Source organism: Molossus molossus, unplaced genomic scaffold (genome assembly GCF_014108415.1).
Source record: "Molossus molossus isolate mMolMol1 unplaced genomic scaffold, mMolMol1.p scaffold_m16_p_13, whole genome shotgun sequence".
Taxonomy (NCBI): domain Eukaryota; kingdom Metazoa; phylum Chordata; class Mammalia; order Chiroptera; family Molossidae; genus Molossus; species Molossus molossus.
In genome coordinates, this window is record NW_023425348.1 from 74,453,759 (window position 1) to 74,480,140 (window position 26,382).

At 52.1% G+C, this 26,382-nt stretch overlaps 1 protein-coding gene across 2 annotated transcripts in view; it reads left to right on the top strand.

Annotated features, from left to right (window-relative positions):
* The window catches only part of LDLRAD3 (low density lipoprotein receptor class A domain containing 3), a 228,190-nt gene that overhangs the window by 118,468 nt on the left and 83,340 nt on the right, over positions 1-26,382 (top strand). For both annotated transcript variants that reach the window (XM_036260130.1, XM_036260131.1), the window contains exon 4: positions 6,903-7,037. In XM_036260130.1, coding sequence (XP_036116023.1) covers positions 6,903-7,037 — 135 coding nt within the window. The remainder of the gene's footprint in view (positions 1-6,902; positions 7,038-26,382) is intronic.

Consider the following 26,382-nt stretch of genomic DNA (forward strand, 5'->3'; position numbering starts at 1 on the left):
GAGTGGGAAAACTACCTGTTTGGATTTTGGTCTTCTTCCCCATTTGTCCTGCTTTAGCTTTCTTTTCAGAATCGGAAACTAGCTGCTACACGTGTTCTGTCCGGGGTTTGTTTGTTTGTTAACGGCATTCAGCGGGAGAGCGGGATGGGGCGTGTTTACTGCCTCTGGCCTGGAATTGGAACTTCCTACAAGTTAGTTCAGCATTACAAGAAAAGAGACGGTCAGATGTTATTTGCCTTCTGATATGACCCCCCACGAACACACATCACCACCATGAGGTATTTCTGCCAAAAATATCCAACCTGAATCTGATTGAGCCACTAAATCTGCATCGGTTTGAGCTGCTGTAACAGAATAGGACTGAATGTGTTGCTTAAATGGCAGAAACTACTATTTCTCCAAGTTCTGAAGTCCAAGATCCAGGGTACCAGCATGATTCATTTCCTGGTATGGACCCAGTTTATGACCTTACATGGCTGTCCTTGGGGCGTGCATACACAGAGATACTTCCTTCGCTCCCCCTCATCTTATAAGGGCACTAATCCCGTCATGAGAGCACCATCCTCATGACCTCATCTAACCCTAATCACCTCCCAAAAGCCCCACCTCCTAACACCATCCCAGTAGAGATTAGGGTTTTGGGGGATATAACATCCGTCCATGAAATTAACTGTTAGTTCACGTGAAATCCAGGGCCAGAGGAGCATGTTAGTGACCCGTGGGGAGACAGACTGCCCAATCCAGATGTGGGAAATTCTTCAGGACCCAGCCTCCAGGAATACATTCTAAGAAGAAACAGAGAAGAGGGAACCTGTGGATTGACGGAGGGGAGAGCAGGGAGGCCGTCAGTCTCGGATGCACACGTGAGCGAGCAGTATTCAGGCAGAAGTGTCCCGGAGGCATCAGGAGACCGGTGTTGACTGCTAGAGGAGCCGATGGGGCGCCAACTGCAGGCGGTGGGTGAAGCAGTGACTGGGTAAAGGGCAGGCTTGGGTGTTGGGCAAGAGGTCGCCATGCCCAGGAAGCCTTTGTAGGGAGGAGGAGACAGTCCTGACACTGACACTGAGCTGAGTTTGAGAGGTTTTGAAAATTCAAATTCCCTGAGTTTTAGAGGCTGGGGAAAGGCAGGCAGGACTGAGGAATCCTTACCTTCTGCCTCTTCCCAGAGTGCCAGCCCTTCCCCGGCGATCACGGAGGAGGTCCCAGCCCCAGATGTGGCTACACGGGGACACCGGCCTCCGTGGGCAGAGGGCTGCCTGGTTGAGGGGACTCGAAGGGGGCGAGGACTTGCAGCTGGCAGCAGGCAGACCGCCCCGTCGCTGAAGGTCGTGACGGCTAGCATTTTCCAGGCCTCAGGAAGCTGTGCTTGCTAATGGGACGGATTATTCACCTAGAGGCTTGGGGCCGGTGCCCTTTGTCCTGGAACAAAGTCTCAGGCATCTCTGTTTCCCTGGCTGCCTGGTTTCCATGGAAATGGAGCTGGGAGGACCTGAGCCCCGTGTGGCTGGGATGCTGGTCGAGGAAGTGAGCGGCAGCACTGCGGGATGGGGAGCAGATGGGAAACGTGATGGCTGGTGACCAGGACTTTCTCATTGATGTGTTTTGTCAAGAACCCTTTGAGGTGGAAAAGGGGCCAACTTCACAGACTTTAAGTGGATTAATGGCGACATTCCCTAGGTCCTATTGGAGACAGATTGCTTCATTTCCTGCCCTGAAGCCAGTCAGTTGCTTTTGGGAGACCACAGTGGGTCCTGGGTCCTTTCCTTCAGATGTGGTTGAAGTAAATGCCGCCAGTTTAATTAACCACCGAGCTTAACCATAACTCAGTGCCCCTCCCTCTGGCAGGGGAGACGTTCTCTGTGCTGAGTGTGTGAGCCGGGGAGCCATCCTCAGATCCCTGTGTTTGTTGTGGGAACCACCGAGCTTTTAAGTCCACAATTGAGTTTTTGAACTTGACTCTGCAGACAATTTTCTTCATCCCTATCGAAATAAATACTGTAAAACACATTGTTCCTCTTCCTAGTTAACTGAGTAAAATCAGACCTTTTCAGTGGCTGGTAAACTTGAGCCAGGACAAAGGAAAACATAGATTTGGAGCACAGACGATATGGAGACATAACATCCTAAGTTCAAAGCGCTTCCTGGCCAGTTTGGGAGCAGTCTGCTGAGCAGTTACTGTTCCCCGGTCCTGGGTGAGACTCCATGGGGCCACAGGAGCCCCTAGCCTTGACCCCTGCCTGCCCAGAGCCTAGACCTGCAGCGTTGGTCCCCCACAGCCCCACATGCCTGGCCCTAAAATTTGGCAAAGTCTAGTAAGTAGCTGCAGAGGCCCTGGAAGCAGTGTGGGGGAACGCGAGCCATCTCGGGGCCCTGGGGAAGTCTGCCACCGGCTCAGTGAGTCTGACCGAGCGCGGATGCCTGTGAGGCCCAGTGCTGACGGGACGGCTCTGAGATGCGTTGCATCTTGGCTTCGCCAGTGTTTACTTTAGGTGGTGAGGGCATCGGGCCATTCTTAGGAATGCTCATTTTTAGATTGGGCTATAATACAGAGTTGCCTTTGGCTCCTTTTAGAACTTTCTGGTCTCTTTTGCAACTATGTTAGGCTGCTCTGCTTGTAGAATTCTAAAGGTTGCTTTTTATAGCTTTTCTTGTTTCCTCCCATGGTTGTCAGCTTTTATTTCTTGCTGGCAGTCTGTCTGCAGGGGGGCCAGCCATCCCCGGCCTTCTAATTGCTGTGTCCCAGGGAACCGGAACACAGACCTCGTTGGAATCGACATAAACAGAGAATCAGTAGTTCCCGAAGGAGGACAGGGCTCGGGGGCCCTTCCCTGAGGAGCTCCTGGTTCGGGAAGGACGTGAACGTCGCAATGTGTGGTCTGATGGTTCCAAGGCCTTTTTGTCTGGCTCGCCGCTGGGTTGGGGAGTGTTCCTCCAGCACCCTCTGCCTGTTTCTCTGCACACTTTGGGGGTGGGGGCACAGTGCTTTAGGAGGAGCCACTGACAAGGAGGAGTCCCGGGCGGTTTACAAGCATGGAGCGCACCTGTGTCTCCTGGGCAGCGAGGCACCTCCGTGTGGAAGAGAGCAAAAACGGGGGTTTGTGAGCCAGAATTGTGTGGGGAAAAAGTGAAGAAAAAGGGAAAGTGAGTGATCATTGAAACATGTCTGCCAGACTAGACTTTTAAAAGTTCTTAGTGAAGTCTTCCAAACATACTAAAATGTAAAAGTACATGGACTACTGCGTTCCCAGTACTCTGCTTTAAAAATATCACCTGTAGTTGTTGTTGTAGTGTCGTGACTATATTAACTATAGTTAATACTACTGTTATTAATAATGCATTATAATAATATACAACTATATTAACTGTAGTTAATCGTCTGTATTGTGTATTTGAAAGTTGCTAAGAGTATATAGATCTTAAAATTCCTCATCACAAAAGCTATGTTTTAACATAATTACAAAAAATGTCATTATGTGTGGTGATGGATGTTAATTAGACTTACCGAGGTGATCTGTTTGCAATATATACAAATATCAAATCATTATGTTGTACACCTGAAACTTATATAATGTTATTTGTCAATTATATCTCAATTTAAAAAATCATATTACCATGTTGTTTTTTTTGCCTCAGAGTTTAAATATCATTAAAAGTCTGCAGCACTCCTCTCTCAGATCCTCTCCTTCCTTCCCTCCAGAGGCAGCCGCTGTCCTGAACTTAGCCTTGTTTCTACCAATGCAGCTTTTATTCTTTTAGTCCATATTTTTGTGCCCATCAGTATTAAGCAGCATTATTTTGCATGAGCAACTTCATGCAAGTGGTACAACACTGTACATGTTCTTCCATTACTTGTTCTTCTTCATCACTATTTTATTTGTGAAATTTATTCATCTTGTCTCTGTTTTCACTGCTATTAAGCAGGGTTTGGCAGACGATGGCTCCTGGACCAGATTTGGCCCACTACCTGTTCTGTAAATAAAGTTTTATTGGAACCCAGTTGTGCCCTTTGTTTAGGAATTGTCTATAGCTGCTTTGCACCGCAATGGAAAAGTTGAATAGTTAAGACAGAAACAAAGACTGAATGGCTAGCAAAGCCTAAAATATTGACTGTGGGGCCCTTTACGGAAAAAGCAAGCCAAGCCCTGCTGTAGCATTTGGAGGTAACAGTACAGACCATTGTATCTGTTCTTCTGCGGGTGAGCCTTTGGGCTATTTCTCATTTTTTAAAATTTTGTAAACAGTGCTTCAGTAACACATTTTTGTTGGTTCAAGATCCTCCCTCGAGTGTGTAGCTGGACGAGAAATTACTGGGCTGTGGGGCATGTGCACCTGAATTTACCAGATATTACGAGAAGGGTCTCGCAGGTGGACCTACCAATTTGCACTCCCGCTGGGAGTCTGCGCGGCTCCCTCTCCCCTGCGACCTTGCCAGCAGCCTGGTGTTTTCAGGCCTTGAGTTGGGCACATTGATTCAAGTAGCGCTTCATTGCCGGTCAGCGTTTTCCCAGGTGGTTATAGACCATTTGCCATTGTGGGAACCGCCTGTTGATAATATCCTTTGTCCATTTTCCTACTGAGTTGTCTGTCTCCTTCTGAGTGGTGAGAGTTCTTTATGTATTCTGGCTACTAATCCTCTGTGTTCTGTGCATTAAAACCCGTCAGTGACTTGGTTTCAGTCAGTCTGGATTCTTTACCAGAGCTGTTTTAAGAGCTGGTCAACCTTAGTTCATCTTGAAGATATGAAAGATCTGTACATATACATGTGTATCTATGTACACATATGTATGTAGTGTGCACATGTGCACACACATAAATGACTTCTTCTTGCAAAGGGTTGTACCATCTACCTTTGTGAGGGTCTAAGGGGAAGAAAAGTAAGTAGTTCCAACAGTGTCAGCAAGGTTGATTCCAAACAGCCTTCTCACTGGGATATTCCCAGAAGCTTGCAACCACCCAGTCTCGGAACAACTAGAGTGTCTTCCTGAGGCTGTTCGTTTGAGCGAGCTGATCGTTGCTGATGCTTCGACTGTGTAGACGTGACCTGCAAGGTCCCAGGGAAGCAGATGACCACCGTGGTGGGAGACGAAGGGCTTGGAGGGCTGCCTTGGACAGAACCCAAAGGTCCTTTGAGGTTTTGGGTTTCCCCATTTGGGTTTTGGCCGAAGTCAGACTTTGGTTTCAGCTTGATCAAGTTGAACCATTCTCTGGCCCACAGCGATTTAAATAATTAAAACTCCCATTTCCAGGCCAGACTACTTTTGTTTGCTTTTGCACTGGTCCGTCTTTTTCAAAACCGAGAGCTCTGGCTTCCCTTTTCCCTCCACCTCCGCTGACCTTTCAATTTAAGCTTTCTGCGTTGATAGCTAAAAAATAACTCTGCAATCCTTCGGGCTTACGGAGCCCTGTGAAATTCACAGTCTTCGCAGCCGTGGTCTCTGTGTACCTTAACTGTAGCTCAGTGGAGCGCGGGAAGACAGATGACAGCTGCCATCTTGCAGCTGAGGACCCCCGAGAGACACCGGAGCTGGCTTGCCCCTGGCCCCACAGCCATCTTCTGTGCTGGCCTGGCCTCCCGCTCTGCTGATCTTCCCACAGCGTGTAATTCAAGGTGCAGGCTCAGCTCATCACCCCAGACCCAGAATGACCCCTCCTCATCACCATCACTCCTTCAGAGAGGGCCACCTGCGGGAGACCGAGACAGACATCTAGGGGAGCGTTCCCTGAGCCTGTGCCAGGTGTCGGGCTTTGCTCTGTACGTTTTCTCACGTGTCGTCTTGGGTGATGCTGGAAGAGGTGCTGTAAGTTTCCTGGGCCCGAGACCGGCCCCCTGGTCCAGGGCCCGGGTCTGCCTTAGAAGTACACCACCCGTGCTTTCACACCCTACACTTGCCTTCTTGAAGTTTTAAATAATTTCTGAACAGTTGGCTCCACATTTTCCAGTTTTCACTGGGCCCTGAAAATTAGGTAGCCGGTCCTGTCCACAGATCAAGGAATCAAGGTTCAAGAGGTGATGTAATTTGCCCGAGAATACACAGCTAATAACTGGCAGAGCTGGGATTGCAGGATTTTCTACTTTGCTATTTCATTTATTAAAAATAGAGCCCTGAAGAGCCTTGTTTGAATTGCACCACAAGGAACAGGGAATGGGCGACGGTGCTGTAGAAATTCTGATTTTCTGTCAAGATTTGCATATATGCCGTTAAATAGTTTTGTGGTGGCCCCACACTGGCCATTTGCCGCCCTTGTCTTTGAGGGAGGGACCCTGTCTGTCATTTCTTTGCGGTCCTGACAGTGCCTGGAGCAGGGAGCCAAGCAGGAAGCCAGGCGGGCTGACCCAGTGAGTGAATGGGCTTCTTGATTGCGAAAAAGAGAGAGAGACCACTGAGTTTAGTGAGCATGGAGGTGCATGAGGATCGAGATGCAGGTCCATAGTTGGGGGACCAGAAGGACCCAGCATAACTCTTGGACCGGGTCATGCCGTCACTCCCTTGGTGGCAGAGTTCCTTCACCCCCGGCCCGGCTACTTCTGGCTTTGCTCTCCTCTGTGTGTCTCTTAAGCAGCCCACTCGCCCAGGACATTCGGGTCCAGCCGCTCAGGGGCTGCTGGCCTGCCTAGAGGTTGACCACGTGGGTGAGGCAGTGCCCGCTGGCCGTGTTGGGACGGTTATGCGGACCAGCATGGTGACCTGGGCGAAGGAGCTCTCAGAGGGGCAGAGTGAGTCCTGCGCGGTCCAGGCCATCGTCTGCCCGGGCTCCCAGCACAGGCTCTGATGGAGTCAGCCGTCCTCCAAGGTGGGCCCACTGCGTCCCGAGCAGGACGCACTCCTGGCTCGAGAAGGTTCCGGGGTTTCCACGGCGACGCGCTGGCCCCCCTGGTGACCTGCTCTCTCTTCCCTTCACAGCAGCAAACCCGCTGCTCTGCTCCACCGCCCGCTACCACTGCAAGAACGGCCTCTGCATCGACAAGAGCTTCATCTGCGACGGGCAGAACAACTGCCAGGACAACAGCGACGAGGAGAGCTGCGAGAGCTCCCAAGGTAGGAGACGCGCCCGAGGGAATCTCAGCGCCCACGGAACACTGGCGGGGGGGGGGGCACCCACACCCCCTCCTGATACACTGAGTGTCTGCGCTCGCCTGCAGCCCTCGAACACGTGGGGCGCGCCCTCCGTCTGTCTGTCTCCTGTATTAAATGTCACCTCCGCATTTTCCCCTGACGCTGGAGCGCACCCGCTGCGCGGCGTCCTGTCCCGGCGCCCTGCGGCCGCGCTCTGAGTCATTGCGTTGTTGGGCCATCGAGGTTGTTTCTTTGCATCGGATCCCTAGTTCGGGGTGAGCCCCGCCGGTGGGGCGTGTGTGGTTCACGGCCCCGCCTGCCATGCAGCTGTGTGCAAGGACGTTTTTGCTTCGCGGGGCTGCTGGCATGGTCTGCAATGACAGTGTCACTGCGGTGCCCCAGGCTCCTCTGTTTCCCCATTATTTGCTAATTTAGCAGCCGTAGAACTATAGCTCCCCAAATGCTTTAACTTGCGTTTCTCTGATGATGAGCAAAGTTAACATTGTCCTCACGTGTTTACTACGTTGTTTCCTCCTGTGAATTCCCTGCTCCCGTCAGGCTCTGGGCCTCAGAGCTGTTTCCTGGAAGCAGATGGCTGGGGTTTGGGGATGGAAAGATGCTTTGTGGGGAACCCGGAGGATGATCATGTCCTCTCCTGTTAAAGCCCACTGGGTGCATTTCTTTACCCATTGATCGTTTTCCTGAAACATGTATTTTCTATAGTGATGAGGAAAAAAATGCAAAGATTTAAGAATGTACCTCCATTTTAAGCCATCTTAAAAAGTATATATTTCTGGTATAAACTGATACCATCTGTATGCAATCTTTATTTGTTTTACTTAATATTATATTGCTGCGATTCACCCATGGGATTGTTTGTTAGTAGAGCTGATTTTCTTGACTGTTACTCAGCATTCCACGGTATAAACGCACCCCAGTTGTAGATTTAATGAAACTGTAAAAAGCAAGGGAAAGCTGGTTGTTAACTGCGTAACTCAAGTCAGGAGGTAGGTGGATGGGATCTCCTCCATGAAGTTAGATGCAGGTTCTTTTCCAGGCCCTGGCTTTTATTGTGGTTGGTGCTTATTATGTTATCAAAAAGGAATAAACGGGTCGTTCCTAGACCACTGGTGAGTGAGTCCCAAACCAAGGATGACACTTGACCCAAACCCGTGCACCGAGGTCCAGAGATGAGGGAAGGCAAAACATGTGCTGGCACAGACTTGGCCTGGTGTGTGCAGAGAGCAGCTCCAGGAGCCGGGGCCTGTCCTTGGGCCCCCCCGGCCGCACCGCAGACCAGCGGGATCAACTGAATCATGGTGTTTCCAAAACCTTCCCGGTGATTAAAATACACGTTAAAGTCTGACGCCACTGTTCTACACCGACTTCAGAGGGGTTTCTATGGAGCGGCCGGGTATTCGAGCCTTTACACAAAGTCACATTTTCATAACCAGAAGCGGTGCCCGTATACCTCCCTTGGCCTGTGCCCTTGGCAGTGGTAGATACCAAAGGGGGGCAGCAGTCGCCAAGTCGGGTAAATGTTCGCATAGACAGGGGAGCTGAGGAAACTTCCTGTACTGTTTCTTATGTGTTTTCTAGGCTCACTGATGGAGCCCTGAGGTGTTCAGCGAAAGGACTCCCAAGTCGAACCCTTGGAAGTTAGGGAATTTGTCCTGAGGGTTTTAGCAGAACCTCTCTGCACCCTCCGCCCCCGGATGCCTGTCCTGGCATTTCGCTGAAGCAGATTTCGGCTTACCCTGAAGAAGAACTGTCTCTCTGCACTGCAGCTGGTTAGTTAGTCTTTCTAAACCAGCTCCTTCTCCCTGTCTGTACTCTGCTTCCACAGGAACTCGAGGTGTAGGGAATGCCCCCGAGGATACAGGGGATACGGCTTCGGCAGACACCCCACTTGGGGCAGCCTTCCTTAGCCTCTCGGCTTTGTGCCTCCCAGACCAGACGGCACCCCCTGGACAGTAAGCTGTGTTTCACATGCTCTCAGAAAACAGGCCCATCGGGGTGAGGGCCACAGGTCAGCTCCCGTCAGTGACAGAATTCGAGCAAGGGTGCCACGGTGGGAGGCACTGCTGCTAGCGACCTCAGGTGGAATGTGCCTTTCTTGCCTCTCGGTTCCCGCAGGTCCTGCTTAGGGGCCGAGTGCCCTGCGCACAGTGGGTTAATAAGGCCGAGGGGCTGGAAGAGATATCTTTGTCAGGCGTTATGTTATGAAGCTGTGCTTAATTCGCATGCTGTGTAGTGTTATGTTGTATGTGTTTTTAAGTTATGTAAGTTTTAAAAGCTGCGGTCTATTGCAGCAATCCTAAGGATCGTGATTGTTGTTTCAATAGAGTAGGTGATGCTGTCCTTCCCTCGGGAGCGTGCCTCGTGGGGAGCGTGAGATGGGAATCCGGACCTGCCGTCCCCTGGGCCGGTCTGCGGTTCCGCGTCCCTCTCTGTGGCGTCCCCCTGCTCCAAGTGTGGGTCTCGCTGTGAAGGCTGTGCTTTCCTCCTGTTTGGTAGCCTCTGAATGCAAACGGACTGCTAATTGGGGGCTTAAACAAAGGAACACCAGTGCCAGGGCTGGGGAGTCCTGACCCATGGGCTCTGGAGAGAATGGGCTCCGTGTCCTCCCGAGGAGTCTCAGAGGCGTCTGGATTAGACAGAGTGTTGTCTTGTGCCCCAGAGGATTTGACCCCTGTCACCTGAAGCCGTGAACATTGGTGGCGCCTCACCAGGCACTGGCCGCTGTGCCAATGAGCACCTCCTGCGCGTGAGCTCATTCAGGGGGAGTTGCCCTGTCTGCTTCTGCTGGGCCCCCGCCCTTCACAACTGCAGCCTCGCTTTCCACTGCTGTGCGAAAGAAAATTATATTTTACAATTTTCACTTGGATGGAGTGGGAAAAGCTGGCCCCCAGACAGGAAATACAGTTCTTCTTCTTCTTCTTTTTTTTTAATATGCTTTTATTGATTTTTTTTTTTTTTTTTTTTTAGAGAGGAAGGGAGGGAGAGAGAGAGAGAGAGAGAGAGAGAGAGAGAGAGAAACATCGGTGGGCTGCCTCCTGCACGCCCCCTACTGGGGATCGAGCCCGCAACCCAGGTGTGTGCCCTGACCAGGCAGTGAACCAGGACCTCTCAGTCCACGGGACAACGCTCAGTCCACTGAGCCACACCGGCCGGACAAAAATATAGTTCTTGAAGTACTTTTCTTCTAGTTCGATGAGGGTGTGGAGAAGGGTGTCTCCACACTAGAGACCCCAGCTTTGTGCGCCTCTCCTCCCTTTCTCTGCTCATCCAGTTCAGTTCCCTGCCTCGTCCTTGGCCTTGAAGCCAAGGAGCCCTGTGGGGAATTGGAGGTGGGGCGGGGCCCTGAACGTGCAGTCATTACCGTGCCTTTCTGTTCCATGTGGGATGTGTTAGAGGCCGAAGAACACTGCGGTTCAATCGGATTGTAATTGGGGCTTCATTGATTGGAAACATAACCTGCTCATCGGATGATTCCCAAAGTGGCTTTGAAGCAGGCTTGCTGTGGACCTCCTGTTGCTTAGGAACCGTCCCTGGGGGCAGGGGCACATCCGAGGTCCGCAGGGGCTGCCGTGCCCGTGTTGGGTGTGGCCCCCACGGAGGTGGCCTTAAATATGTTGACCTCAACCCCAGTGAACTTTGGATAAATGCCTGAGCGTGGCAGGCAGCCTTTAGTGATCCCACCTCCCGGGGTTCACACCTGGTATGAGCCTAATCCTTTGAATGTGATCTAGACTTTGTGACTAGTTGTTTGTTTTTTTAATTGTGGCACACCTAACATAAAATTTACCATCTTAACCATTTTGGGGTGTACAGTTCAGTAGTTTGAAGTATATTCACACTGTTGGTATACCAGTCTCCAGATCTGTTTCATCTTGCAAAACTGAAACTCTCTATCCATTAAGAAATGCCCCGTTCCTCCCCCAGCCCCTGGCAACCACCGTGCTACTTTCTGTCTCTGTGAATCTGACTGCTCTAGATAGATCATATAAGTGCAATCACAGTATTTATCTTCTGCTGACTGGCTTACTTTTTACTTAGCATAATGCCTTCAAGGTTTATTTACGTTGTAGCATGTGTCAGAATTTCCTTTCTTTTTAATTAAGGCTGAAGAATATTCTGTTGTATGTCTGTACTGCGTTTTGCTTATCCGTTCATCTGTGGATGGACACGTTAGTGGCTTCTACCTTTTGGCTGCTGTGAACATAGACGTTCAGACTGTGACTTGGTTTTCACAAAGAGACAGTGTCACAAGTGATGGGGTCTTGGTTCCGAGATAAAAGATTCTGGTGTCTGTTTTGCTATCTCTCTCTCTCTCTCTCTCTGTCTCCCCCCCTCCCTCTTTCTCTCCCCCTCCCCCTCTTTCTCGCTCGCTCGCTCGCTCGCACCATGTATTAAGCTGCCCCATGGACAGACCGTGAGGCAGGGCCCTGGGGAGGGATCTGACCAACAGCCAGCAAAGAGCTGAGGCCGGCCAGGCCCACGTGGGTGAGCTTGGGAGTGGGTCCTCCACGGGGGCAGCCTCCAGCCACGGAGGCCCCGCCGGGCCCCTTGATCACAGCCTGTAAGAGGCCTTGAGCCAGAGCCAAGCCGCTCCTGGATTTCTGACCCATAGAACCTGGGAAATAAAAAAAAAATTTAAGTCTCTGAGTTTGGGGTAATTTGTCATCATCGGTTGTAGGTAACCAATGTTCTGACGACCTCTCCTGGCCCCGGTTCCGAGTGCTCGAGTCTAGCGCGCGTGAAGACTCGTGTGGGGTCACCTTCTGGGGGGAGATCGGCAGGGTGTTTGTACGGGCTGCCACGACTTAAAGCACAGCCAAGTGTCAGGCACCATTCCAAGCTTTTCACTCGTATTATGCCTTTCAGTTTCACAAACTGTCACAGAAGAGGAGCCTTGTTTTCTAGGTGAAGAGCCCGAGGACCAGAACAGCTGTTTGTGGTTGTGCCATGTCCACACCGCACGTCCGTGGTGACTCCGGGACAGGCGCTCGGGTCATCCAGCGTGCAGACTGGCACTCTTCATGGTTCTGCGTGGTCCTCAGTGCCCTGGCCCTGCTGTCGCTGTACCAGGGCTAGGGACACCAGCCTTGGTCCGTTGAGCCCGTGGAGGGGAATTGTGTGTTTTCCCTCTGTTTGTACTCAAGTTTTCCTCTCAGTGAGAAAGACTAATGAGGCCGGCTGGTGTGGCTCAGTGGTCGAGCGTGGACCCTGCACCAAGAGGTCACTGGTTCGATTCCTGCTCAGGGCACATGGCCAGGTTGTGGTCTCGATCCCCAGTGTGGGGTGTGCAGGAGGCAGCTGATCCATCATTGATGTTTCTATCTCTCTCTCCCTTCCTTCCTCTCTCTCTCTAAAAATCAATAAAAACATATTTTTAAAAACAGAAAGAAAGAAAGACTAACGATGCCTGTCCACCTTCCCACCTCATGGGGATGCTGGGCAGTATGCTGTTCTGCGGAAGCCCCAGTGCCGGGAGAGCTCACTGCGCACTTCGGTGACCAAGCTGCGGTTTCTTTGTCTTGCTGTACTGTGGTGCTAGCGCTTCAGCAGGATGTGGGAAGCTGACCGCGAGGTTGGGCACCTCACCAAAGGCTAACAGTGCCAGCTTTGTGCTGTTTCTTCTGTAGAAATGTGTGAGTGTGAGCATGAGAGAATGTGTGCATGTGTGGGTGTGAGTGTGTGTGCATGGGTGTGTGTGAGTGTGAGCATGCGTGTGAGTGTGTGTGAGCATGAGAGAGTGCGTGAGTGTGAGCATGTGTGTGAGAGTGTGTGCATGAGTGTGTGAGCGTGAGCATGTGTGTGAGTGCGAGTGTGTGAGCGTGTGTGTGCATGTGTGAGTGTGTGCATGAGTGTGTGAGCATGAGCGTGTGTGTGAGTGTAAGTGTGTGTGAGCATGAGTGTGTGTGTGAGCGTGAGAGAGTGTGTATGTGCGTGTGTGTGCACACGCTTGTGCATGGCAGGCCCTGAGCTGCATGCAGGGGACACAGAAGTGGTCTTGGCCTCTCCTCAGTTGTGCCCTCCCCCCTAAATCCATGTGCTGAAATTCTGTACCCTAGTGCCTCCGGATATGACTTTATTTGGAAAGAAGGTCATTGTGGATGTAATTAGTTAAAATGAGGTCACCTGGAGTAGGGTGAGCCTCTGTCCAGTGTGACTGCTGTCCTCAGACACAGACGTAGACATGGACACAGGGAGAATGGCATGTGAACATGCAGGCAGGGATCGGGAGATGCGTCTGCAGACAAGGGAACATGACATCGCAACACACCACCCGAGCTGGGCGAGGGCACGGAGCAGACCCACGGCCCTCAGAAGGTGCCAGCCCTGCCCTCCTCCGGCCTCCAGAACTGCGTGGCAGCACGTTTCTGTTGCGTGGGCCGTCTAGCCTGTGGTCCTCAGCTATGGCGACCCTAGCCACTGACCCAGCCCCAGGGGCTTGCACGCAGGGCGCAGCCGTACCCTCAGTGCCACGGTGGAAGTGGACCAGGGCCGGGTGGCTGCCGGGAGCGACCAGCGTGCAGAAGCAGGGAGAAGGGCCTCGGGGACACGTGTGAGCACTCAGTGCGTTCGGGGCATCGTGGTGTTGAGACGACTTCTCTTGGTGGGCAGTGGTGCTGGTCGGCTTGCGCTGGGGGTTGGTAGAGCCGAGCTGGGTTCATAGGACATCTCCCGGCTTGTTCCGAGGTGTTCATTGTCTGTGCTGGTACGAGGAAACAGTTCATCCACTGTTTCCACCACAACCCTGGAGCTGCAGTCGGTGAATCAAGACCCGTCAAGGTCCCTACGGGTCCTGACCACGTGTAGCCACTCCCGTTCCCCGGGCACCTCAGGCATCGCGCTTGGGGCTGTCACCCTTCAGTGCTAAGGCCCCAGCCGACCTAAAGTAGTCAGCGGCCAGTCCTGACTGAGAGCTGGAGCCTGGGCTCACAGCGAACAGATACACAGCCGCGGGACGGGAGAATTAGGGACAGCCATTGCCGCTTCTCCCCTCGCAAATAAATACCTCAAGTGACAACGAACGGCTGAAGGAACCAAGGAAGAGGGTCCTTGTGGCTGCTGGGCAGAGGGGCTGCCAGTTCAGGCCACCACTGCTAACTATTGGGCTTTTTACCCATTGTGACCAGGGTGTGTGATGTAAGGGCCATCTGGGGATTGTCCTTCAGTATTGCTGACCTTTGGAGTTTGGTGACCCTTCCCACGTCTGTCCACCCCTCTCCCTGTCTCCTCCCACGGGGCCTGTGGTAGGCCGGCTGTTTATTTAGTCCTCCGCTCCCCCATCTGTGCTGTGGCCAGAGGCAGCGTCCCTGCCCCACGGTGCCTGGCCGTGGAGTGTAGGCAGACATGATGAGAGAGGGTGAGAAGGCTGTGCCCTGTGCCGGTCCCCCCGCGTTGCAGTGTCTTCCATAGCAGAAGGGGAGCTGCAGGGGGAGCTGCTGGTCCTGGGGGAGCAGCGGGTCCAAGGGAAATGCTGTGTCCCATGGAACAGACCTGAACCCAGCCTACAGCCTGGGATCAGTGCCCGCTGAGGCCAGCAGAGTAGAGCCGACCTGCACACCCATCAAAGAGTGCAAGTCTGTGCTGTTGTCAGGGTGTGTTTGTTACACGGCAACAGCTGACTAATAGCGGAGCCTTGAGAAACGTGTACATGTCTGTGTAGTCACTATGAGACGTGGGGTTATTGATCGCTGCCCTGTCCTAGGCAATGTGTTCAGTACACACAGGACAGAACACGTTTTGCCAGATCTTAAGATGCCATCAAGCGTAAGATCCACCAAGATTGTCTGTTTTGCTGAGAAAGAAGAAGTGCCGACAATTCAGTGACCGTGCGCTGTTGATGCTCAGATGCTTCCCAGCTTCGGGATGTTAGATGTGAAAGTAGCGTTCGCCTGCGAGTGGAGCGCAGTAGCGGTCTCTGCGCCGACGGAGCTCTCCTCCCTCCCTTCCCGTCAGAGGAACAGCACCTGGTCGGTAGGTCGGCGTGTGAGGAGAGTGTGGGAAAGGCTGCAGGAGGCGCTGGGAGTGAGGGACGGAGCCTGGGGGTGATGAAGGCCCTCCTGAGAACGGGGTGCCGCAGTGGAAACCAGGAGAAGGCGAGTTCCCTGGACAGGGGGAGGGCACTGGGGGAAAGGAGTTTGGTGAACAAGACCCAGAGCTGAGAGAAGCCCCGTGCATTGAAGAACTAAGCATGAGACTTTCCTAGGGGGAGGCTGGAGGGATCACATGGCCTGTGGACCGGGGCCCGGGAAGCCACATTAAGGATTTCGGACCCTCCGATGGGCCGTGGGAGTCCTAACGAGACACGTGGTGGTGATAGCATCGCCAGGGTTCGGTGATAAACTGCGTGGGGTTGCCGGGGACCAGAGTGGCCCTCAGCGGTTCACGTGGCCGGGGGATGCTCACTCTGCAGACTGGAGGGTCTGCCCTTCGGCCCCAGGCTCCCGCCAGGCCAGGGTGTGAAGAGCAGAGGGCTCATGCCTTTGGAAGACACCTTTGCTTTCTGTCGCAAGAAAAACCAAGTGACTGAGCAGCCGGTGGTCATTTCTAGAGGAATCGTGGCAAGCAATGAGATGGGAAAAGTGCTAGTTTTTAGTTTTCCGAGTATGAATGGGAGAGATTTATACATTTTAAAGAAAATAGTAGTCGGGGTTTAAGGGGATCCAACCAAAAATGTCACAACCTACAGTTTGTTGGGTGGTTGATATTTACCCCCAAACTCGTGGCCGCCAGGTGATGTCAAGGCTTCGTTGGAGGTGCCCGAGGAAAGGCTCGTCCCCCTGAGAGAGTTCATTTGGCTTTGCTTAGAAGGAGACTGTGGGGAAGGCAGAGCCGTTTATTCCACTTCCAATTCGAGAGGGTGAGGGCCCCGCTGGGCTGGAGAGGCAGGAACCCGATTCCTGACTCCCGGTAGACGAAGCGGGAGTGGGGGAGGTTGACAGCTGCCTTTCTGTGCCTGTGGGCTTCTTCTCGGTGACTGAGTGTTTGCATCCCAGAGCTCCTTACCTGTAGCCGCTGCACGGGGATCGGAGGTGTTTCTCAGATGCCCCTCGTTCCGGGGAAAGGCAGAGGGTTCTCCTGAGGACAGCGATTCCTTCTGATCTCGCGGCCCTTTGGTACTGTCCACAGCTGTCTGCAGTCTCCCTGTTCCTTGGGCACACTGCCCCTTCTCTCCCTCTCTGGCTGCAGGTGCACCCCTCCCTCCCTCTCCCTGGGCCGGTGGAGTCTCAGGGCAGTGGGACCCAGTGCGGACTTGCTGTCCGTCTGCTCTGCAGGCGCTCTGAGCCGGGTGCTGCTGTGCTGGGCGCGTGTTTCTGTGCGTGACCTTGATCTGTTTAGTCCTGGACAGCCTGTGGCCCTCAGCTCTCCACACTGCTCCCCAACATGTTGATTCCCTGACTCTTCCTCATACTCGTTGAAGCTCGGATTATTTACAGAGTACCTGCGCATACACAGCCCCCCACAGGTTCTGGAGGAAATACAGAGCTAGCTCAGATCAAAGTGGCTCACGTCTGCGAGGAGGAAGCATCCTGCCCTCCAGATAGTGGCCCTAAAGTATGATAAGTGTGGTACTAGAGGAGCGATCGGCGTGGCGTGGGGGATGGGGGACACGCCGGGGCAGCGAGGGATGACTGTTTTTCCTAGGGGAATGTGGCAGAGGCTTCAGAGTGAGACCTCTGCCCAGTCTTTAAGGATGAACAGAAGTGGACCCGTAAACAAGCATGAGGCTGGGCAGCTAGCCAGAGGAAGGAGCATATTCAAAGACAGAGATTCCGCGTGGCTGGAGCACAGTGTACACGCGTGTGGGGGCGGGGCATGCGGGCACAGGAGCCGCCGCGGTGGGTTGACACCTGCTTGTGGGACACCTGCCCTGCGCGCTTCAGCTGGGAGGTGGAGCCAGAAGAGACTGAGGTGCTCGAGCCCCACGGGAGGGCTGGCTGTCACGGCACACAGTGAGAGTTCACACAGTGAGAGTTCACACAGTGAGAGTTCACACAGTGAGAGTTCACACAGTGAGAGTTCACACAGTGAGAGTTCGGATTCTCGCGGGTCGTACTGAGCTCTGCTCTCCACGGGCAGGGAACGTCTCCCTGAGACTTGAGGATGCCACCCAGGAGGCTGGGGATTGAGAGATTCTGGGAGTTCTCCAGGATGGGCGTCATTTGGCAGGACAAATGCCTATGGGCCAGATATTCCCAACCTCCCACCCTGGCCTGGTGGCTTCAAAATCTTTCTTGGGTTACGCAGCCCAGTATGGATCATTCTTGTTTGGGACCCAGTTGGCTCCGAGAGCTCTGAGGCCTGTGAAAAGTGGAAATGTGGCAGCTATCTCGCTACACCCCGCAAATGCTCCAGGCATCCATTTCACCCCTCCTCGTTCCTCTCGGAAACGCAGCAGCCTACCAGTCTGGTTAGCCTTTGGTTCTGGAATGCCACAGAGGGACGCTTGCCACGTCCTCCCCTGGGGCTCTCCTCGAGATCTCGTGTCCCCGAGGGCCTGCGCGGCTCCTGCTCGCAGCAGCCTCGGCTGTCGTCACAGGGCCCCTTTGCAGACAGCACACTGCTCGGGGCCCGGTGCCGCCACAAGAGTTCTGAGGAGCCGCTCCTTCTCCCGAAGCTAATTTTTCAGTTGGAGAGGAAGACCAGGAATACGCTGTCACCCTGTGCCCAGCACTGTGAACTTGAGAAGTGTTACCTCGAGCCTTGCATGTGAAAGTACGCATTGGGGCTCTGTCTGTTCTGGGTACTGAGGTAGGGCACATGCGTCCTGTCCGCCGCTCTGTCCTCGGCTCCTTCCAGACCGTACTCCACGCCCGACCTTTGGAAGGGCCAGCCCTCTGCCCTCCCAGACAGTTCCCATCCTCTTCAGCCATTGTTGACCCAATGGGGCAGGGACCCCAGATCCAAGGCCAGTTACTTCGTGGGCTGGCCAGCAGCGAATCAGAATGTCTCTCAAACTCCCACTCGGGCCGAATCAGCCTTAGGCAGCTAGGACACAGCCAGGTGGAAGCCACAGGTGGGAAGGGTGCTGTCCTGCCTAGAGAAGACATTTGAGAGGCTAGAGGTGGCATCTCTCCCCTCAGACAGGTGGAGAGATCTTTGCTCTGTCCCAGGTGGCTTCCAAAGGCATGGCTGAGCTCCCGAGAGGCCCAGCGTCTGCCTGTCAGTGCGGCCTCCGTGTCCTGGAGTAACCCTTTCCTCTCACTGAACTGACTTGAGTGGGTTGCAAGTGATGTCCCGTTGAAGTGGGCAGTGTCAGTCCTTCATGGAGTCAGGGAGACCGATGTCACTTCCTGCAGACAAACAGAGGAGCTGGGGAGACGGACAGAATACAGAAAAGGGTATGTGGAAACCTTTGGGGGTCTTTAGGATCTCGTTTCTAGTGTTTCTTCTGTTCTTTCTAACATTAGGCTCTTGGTTAGGAAGACTTGAGGTGGTCCAGGGATTCTGTGTCTAGGAAATACTGAGCTGGGTGACAAAGTGACCCCATCATCCACGTCTAAGATGGGGGTTATGGTTAAGTAAGAGCCTCCAGTAAGATGACGTTTTTCACATATAACACCCCAGAGAGGAGCAGCCTGGGCCACAGGAGCTCTGCCCCTCGAGGCGCCCAAGGCCACCACATGGCCCCTGTTTCCCAAACGTCAGGAAGAGAAAGCGGGGGCTGGGGGGGGGCCCAGGCCAGGCCTTCGTCGTGACGGAGGTGACCCCGGAGTTGCACATATCACTTTTATTCATAATCCAGTGCCCTGAACTTAGTCACACGACCACACCTAGTGATAAGAGAGGCTGAGCACTGTATTCTATGTCATTGTGGGTGCTGATATGCTCAGCAAACTTAGGAATCTCTGTTCCCAGAGGCAGATGGGGGAATGGATGGATACTGGGCAGGGTGGGCCATGGCCTCTGCCACAGGTGTGTGTGGGTGTGCGTCCGCCCTAAGAGTGTTGTGCACCTACGTAAACTTCTTAAATTTAACTTTTATTTTTCAATTACAGTTTACATTCAGGATTTTGTATTAGTTTCCGGTGTAGAACATAGTGATTAGACAATCTACACTTTACAAAGTGTTGCCCCCAAGGTCCGGTACCCATAGCATATAATTTCACTTCTAAGTGGGATCTAAAGAACAAAATAAGCAAAGTAGAAACAGACTCTTGGCTACGGAGAACAGACTGGTGGTTACCAAAGGGGAGGGGAGTGGGGGTCTGGGGGACTGGGTGAAAAAGGCGAAGGGATTGAGAAGCACAAACTGACAGGTACAGGATAGTCAGAGGATGCGAGCACACTCGATAATAATGCAGTAACTACGGATGGTGCTGCAGACCCTTTTAAACTGAGACAATAGTTCAGAGGTTGGTTTCAGCAGGAGTGGGGAACCTTTTTCCTGCCAAGGGCCATTCGGATATTTATAACATCATTTGCGGGCCATATAAAATTATCAGCTTAAAAATTAGCCTGCTTTATTTGGTCAGGCTAATTTGGTGAAGGGTGTGATGTTCGCTGGTATTGAAATCATGGGCCTTAGACGGTCCGAGGGCCAGACATTTCCCACCCCTGGTAGGCTGGTAGCGTGTGCTGTGTGTAGGTTTTTGCAGTGACCAGCACCCGAGTGGCATTGACTGACTGACAGCCTGAGAGAGAACACCCGGGTGTGCTTGCCTCCTCTGCTCTCCAACGAAACGGGTCTGAGCGGAAACACTCTGCCGTGCCAACAGGGGAAACCGAGGTGCACATCCAGTAGGGGCAGCCCCTCTCTGCCCCAGTGTGTCTGTTTGAAGAGGCTCTTCGCGTATTTGCTTCTTCCTTCACGGATCCATTTCTTGTAAATCTGTTGTGACCCTTGGTGCCAAGCTTTCATCTCGATTTTGGAGTTTGACCAGGCAGTAGTCACTCTTTCAGTGACAGGAACCTGACTTTGATTTTGCTTTCTTTACAGAAATCAGCTTTCTTTACAGTAACCCTCGGATTGGGTTACTGTGCATCCGAAGGAAGTATCCAAGGACTGAGCCATCGCCCTCATTAGCATATGCGTAGTCCTTCCCACTGGGCTCAGAACCTTTCCTAGGTTTCCCCTCCAACTCCTTTGGTCCCCAGTGCCTGCCTGCTCCCCCCTGGAAGCGTGCGGTGTGTTTGGGGGGACTGACTACGCGGTGCCCCTCATGCCCATGCTCTGCACAGCCCACCTACTCTCTCCATCTTTCCCACCTCGGCTCGGCAGTTTGAAAGTACGGCCACTACTTCTTCGGCCTTCCTTTCATCAAGTGGAGCCTGTGCTCCTCTTGGAAACCGTGACGACTTCACCACTACAGTGTGGCAGGAGAGACTGTGGGACTTCCGTGGCGGGGATGTCAAAGGCTGTGCAACCTCCTCCTCGCCCTTGGACACTCTCTTGGAAGCTTCAGCCTCCAGGTGAACAGCCCGGCCCACAGGCCACCACATTGCAAGGAAGCCCAAAGTCGTCTGCAGAGACCACTGGAGAGAGAGGTGGCTGGGCAGCCACTGTCTGATTGCAAAAGTATGTGAGACCCCGAGCCGGCACTGTGGCTCCTGAACTCCTGAACCCCAGTAATGGCGAGAGAACAAAATGTTGTCGTTTTGAGCCACTAAGTTGGGGGTGACTTGTTATGCAGCAGCAGCTAATGGGATCCGCAGCCAGTGGAAATGGGTCCCCTGCACCATTAATCTTCTCCGCCCAGAGGCAGAGAAACTGATCGGTCAGACTCTCTGCTGGGTCCCCCGAGGGCTGCATGTGCCTTTGTATTCCCGAGATCTCTCGAGGGTGGAGCTGGGCACGTAGGTCAGAACGGCTGCCGACCCCACATTCAGCCACACAGTGCTATTTCTGGTCACCCCAGAATGATGCCCCAGTTCTTCCTCACCTCAAGCAGTCCACTGAGATGTCACGAGGTGCTTCTCACAGAAGCCGAGCCCGAGTCCCCGACCCACCACTTCCTCAGCATGAGACAGAAACCTGGGCAGCTCTGTTTTCCCTCCAGTCCTGTGCTCAGCACGGAAGACACAGAGGAGACGTTAGATGTAAGAAAGTTAAGGCTTTGGGTATAAATTTGAGGAGCAAGACCTCTCTGACCTTAGCAACTGGATCAGCCATATTCGTGATGCAACACATTAAGAGCCCAGACTTGGCGCAGAGTCGGTTAATAGCTCTGTGGCTTTGGGCAGGTTACTTAACCACTCTGAGCCTCTTCGGCTCCGAGGCCTGCCTCCAGGGTCGCTGGAAGGAAGGAGAGAGAAGGCTGCAGAGCCCCTAGTTCAGAGCAGGTGCCTGACTGTGGGCTCCACTCCCCACGCTGCAGCGGTCCCTCCACGAAACCAACAACCACTGTGGCCTCTTCATCTTTGGAGAAACACCGGATGTGAGCGCATCAGCTGAGCTCTCCAGGGTTCTCTGTCTCAGAGAGCTGGTCAGGTTTTCCTCCTTCCCGCCTACCAGCCAGGAGCCAGCCCCAGCCTCGGTTCCACGTGGCATCTTGCTTCCTGACCCGAAAAAAAGTGGACAGGACGGTGGGACATTCCAGAATGTGGCATTCAGATAGCGGCGGGGCTGGAGCAGAGCCTCCATCATTCAAGGCCAAGATGGGGCGCTCGGGAGGGGCCTCTGGCGCCCCAGTGTCTCAATAATAACGTCCCCGGGCATGCACTTACAGAAACTGGCCTATCGGTAAATGACAGAGGTGAGTCTTATGTTCACCTCTGTCCACTCAGCAAATGGCATTCAGTGGACACTTGGGGTGCGTCACTGAGGAGGAGAGGCCGCTCTGTCTGTGCTCCTCTCCTCTTCTGGGGAGTGGCACCCGTTTAGTCGCCACGTGTACCCCTCGCTTAGTTCGGAGGAGATTACTTGGGTTATTGCTCAGGCAGAACAGAGCCTTGCCTTTTGATCGTCAGACTTCGGGAGCAAGAGTTGTGAGTGGAAGAGGAAGGAGAGAGAGGAAGGCGGCCTGTGGTGTCACTGCCCCCGTTCTAGACGATCGTATTTGGAGACATTTGCAAAAGACGACTCGCCTCTGACTAATTTATGGTGTGTTTTCTATTAGAATTGCAAACTAGGGTGTTAAAATACGGCTCCGTGGTATATTTAATACATGCTATATTTAAAACGGGGATATGAACCGAAACGTGGAGCAGAAACTGGAAGGAACTGCACTAATTTGCTGGATTCTGAACTAATCTTGGTTCTGTTGCTGTCTCTTTTTTTGGTTTCCATCACTGTTTCTTACTGGTTTTGATGAAGAGGGTTCAGAATCAGAACCCTAAAGTAGGTTTTCAAAATCAGCCAGCCAGAGGGACCTGAAGCGCCCGGCTCCCTAGCTGGGCTGCAGCTGACTAATTAGCGGCCCGAGGCCCTGGCTCCCACTTGGTCTGACAGTGTGACGAGGAGGCGTGATGGCCACGGCCGCCGTGTGTCCGTGGGACTGAGGCTCAACGTGGCCTCTGTCACTTCCCGGGCAGTGTCAGCGTCAGTGGAAATGCCTTAGGTGGCGGCTGTTTTCTGCTTGGTCGACCCTTCAGCTCTCGGTCTGGTAGTAAAATTCAGAGATGATTCTGTAAGATGTTTATATTCTCTGCGCAAAGATCTGGAAAATGGAAATGAGTGTGATCAGGGTTCTGTGGAGACAGGAGTGATTAAAGGCCAGCGTGAAGGAGCGTCTGGTGCTGCCCTGGAGAGTGTCTGGTTACAGTGATACTTACCCAGCGGTGATGGGGGAGAGCAGGGGCGTTGGGAAGTGTGGGTGGTGAGTTTCAGAATGATGGGGTGCGGGGTGAGATGTGACTGGGGTTTAATACATGGGGTCAGGGAAATTTAATGCCCTTCATCGAGGTACAGTCTCACAAAGCAAAGCATTGTGTCCCACAACCCCCCGCCCCCATGAATACTAATAGCTCTCTGCTTGAGAAACATTAGAACAACTCTTCCATTTCATAAAGAGAACGTGGACATGGAGGCCTAGAGAAGTGATGTGATTTGTCCAAGGTCACACAGCTTGAAAATGGCAAGAGCAGACAGGGACCCATTTCTATCCACCCTGAAACTCGGGTCTTTCCCCATTATGCTCCTCGTTAAGGAGGAGAAAAGAACTCAAGACATAGTTGTTAGCAGGGGGAGCCTTCATGGTGTTGTGGACAGTATCGACAGGTGCACTGCGCCCTCTGACACATGTGCGTCTCCAAGCAACAGATAAAATGAGTATGTGTCTAGAACCTCACTTCCTGCCCATTGGAGGCTCTGAACTGAACTCTGTATTCAAGGGAGTCCTGAATATCACCATAGGAGGTGTTAGTCACAAGGATATTGGTTGGTTTGGGTTTTTTAAAAAACAGTTTATTGAAATACAATATATACCATACAAGTCACCCATTCGGAGTTTTTAATCTTTTCACACACTTGGACCACTGTCTTATTTCAGAACATTTTCATCACTCCAAAAGGAAGCCCTGTTCCCGTGAACAGTCATTTGCCACAGCCCCACTCACTCCTCCCTGCACCCTGCCTTCTGTCTCTGTAGCTTTGCCTATTGTTGACATTTCCTATAAATAGAATCCTATAGCATGTGCTTTTTTTGTGACTGGCTTGTTTCACTTAGCATAGTGTCATCAAGGTTCATCTATGTTGTAGCATGCATCAGTGATTCATTTCTTTTTATAGCTGAGTAATATTCTATTGTATGGATATACCACATGTATTTAACTCTGCGTTACTTAATGGACATTTGGGTTATTTTAACTTTTTGGCTATTATAAGTAATGTCGCCATGAACATCTGTGTGCAAATTTTGTATGGGTGTATACCTAGGAGCAGAATTGCTGTGTCATATGGTAACTGTATTTAATTCTTTGAGGAACTGACAGATAGTTTTTCAAAGTGGCTGCACTATTTTACATTCCCACCAGCAGGATTCTGATTTCTGCACATTCTCACCAACTCTTGTTATTGTATTATTATTATTGCCATCCTTGCAGTGTGAAATAGGACCACATTGTGATTTTGACTTGCATTTTCCTAATGACTAATGATGTTGAACAACTTTTCATGTGCTTATTGGCCATTTGTATATCTTATTTAGAGAAATGTCTATTCAAATCCTTTGCCCTTTTTAAAGTTGGGTTATGTGTCTTTTTATTGTTGAGTTGTAAGGGTTTTTATATATTCTTCAAACAAGTCCTTTATTACATATGATTTGCAAATATCATCTTCCATTCTCGGTAGTCTTTTCACTTTCTCGACTTTCATTTGCTGCACAAAAGGTTTTCATTTTGATGAAGTCCAATTTGTCCGGGTTTTTTTGTTGTTTGCCCTTTTGGTATCATATCTAATCATTGCCTAATCCCAGGTGCCAAATGTTACCCTGTGTATTTTTCTCAGAGTTTTATCGTTTGGGCTCATGCATCCAGGTCTGTGATGCATTTTGAGTTCATTTTTATGGTGTGAGTTAGTAGTCTATCCTCATTCCCTTGTATGGATATCCAGGTATCCCAGCCCCTTTTGTTGAAAAGGTTATTCCTTCCCCCTCTGAATTGTCTTAGCACCCTTATCTGCTCAGTTTTTAATAAATTCACTATGTGGACTCCTTCAGCTATATTTCTAGTCTGGGGACAAATTCACAAGTAGTGTGTGACAGTCCTTGCCTTCTAGGGATTTATATTCCTTTGGGAAGAGCCGAGAAACAAATGTGAAAAAAGACAGAGCAGTGTGATGATATAGGGAACATTTTTTTAAAAAAGTGGTCAGTTCCCTTCCTCATTGGTTGATTTCCTAATACCATGCACCTCTCCTCATAAATCTGGTGGCAATTTCCTTCAGCAGCATAATAATGTATTTTACTCCACAGGTAGTGGTAGTTGTAGCTGGAGGTGTATTAAGTGGAAACTGTCATTTGAGTGTTTTACTGTGTGCTGGGGACTTCTCCGAGCACTTGATACACATCATCCGAGCCTTGCGAGAACCCCACGAGGCAGGCACTGTTATCCACATTTTATCAATGAGGAAAATGAGGTCCAGAGAGGTTAGTTCATTTGCACGGGGTCACTCAGCCGACAGGTGAAGGGGCGGGATTTGAACCCCAACCAGGCACTAGTCCACACTCTCAGCATCGTAACAATGAGGCTGAACTGTCTCCCGTGCGCTGTTCTGTCCTCAGCACCCAGTACTGGGCACTCAACAACCATTTCTTGAGTACGCAATTGGATGAAATGAGTAAATGACTAAAGGAATAATCCAGACAGAACAGCAGTGGCCAAGAAAAGAGGATTTATTTGCAGGGAAAATGAGAGGAATAAAATCCATAGGTAGGGTTTGCCTAAGGGAGAGTGATGACTGCAGCCGGAGGCCGGGGGGACAGGAGCCCTGAAGCAGAGCAACAGAGGGGAGGAGGACGAGTGATGGGGTGTCGGAGTGCAGAGTCAGCCGGGAATATAAATGAGGAGTCACAAGCTGCCGTGGCAGCCCGTGGAGCGGTCTGGGTAAGTACGGAAATGTCATCAGGTGAGCACCGCTGCCCGGAGCGCCCAGCCCCACCTTGGAAGGGTGCTGGCTGGGAGATGCAGGCTGCAGGGCGGACTGCAGCCACTCACCTCGATCCAGCCAGATGTTGATGGCTCTGAGAAGATAGTGCAAAGGTATCAGATTATTCTCGTTCTGGCAAACACTGCCTGTCACGGAAGGAGGAGCAGCGGTGTCGCAGAGGAGGTGTTCGCAGGAGTGCTCAGGCTGAGCAGGGTTTTGTGAGCGCTGAAAGCTTGATGGCCTATCGGACGTGATGGACGCTAGGAGTTTGTCTCCCTTTTGCTTTTCGCACAGTATTTAAGCCAGAAGGTCGTCTCCAGCTTGGAGGGGTGAAGCTGTGCCAGTGTGAGAGCAGGGGCAACGCCATGAGACTGTCTTCCTTGCAAACGCGGCGCCTGCAGCAGTCGTGAACAGAATTGTGCCCTCGCTGCCTGCTGGGCTCCGGTCCTTAGCCTCGTACTCAGCACTGGAATCGGCTGAGGAAGTTTCTCCTCGTATTATGATCCCTACTTTACAGAGGAAAAGAGGGCAGGGAGATTATAGGGCTTGCGTGAGGTCACTGTGATGGTTGATTTTATGTGCTCCTGTGGCTGGTCTAAGAAATGACCAGGAAGTGCCCTGGCTGGTATGGCTCAGTGGTAAGAGCATCGCCCGCAGACCAAGGAGTCCCGGGTTCAATTCCGGCCAAGGGCACGCACGTACCTCGGTTGCAGTTTGTCCCCGGCCCTGCTTAGGGTTGTGCGGGTGGCAGCCAATCGATGTGTCTCTCTCTCATTGATGTTTCTC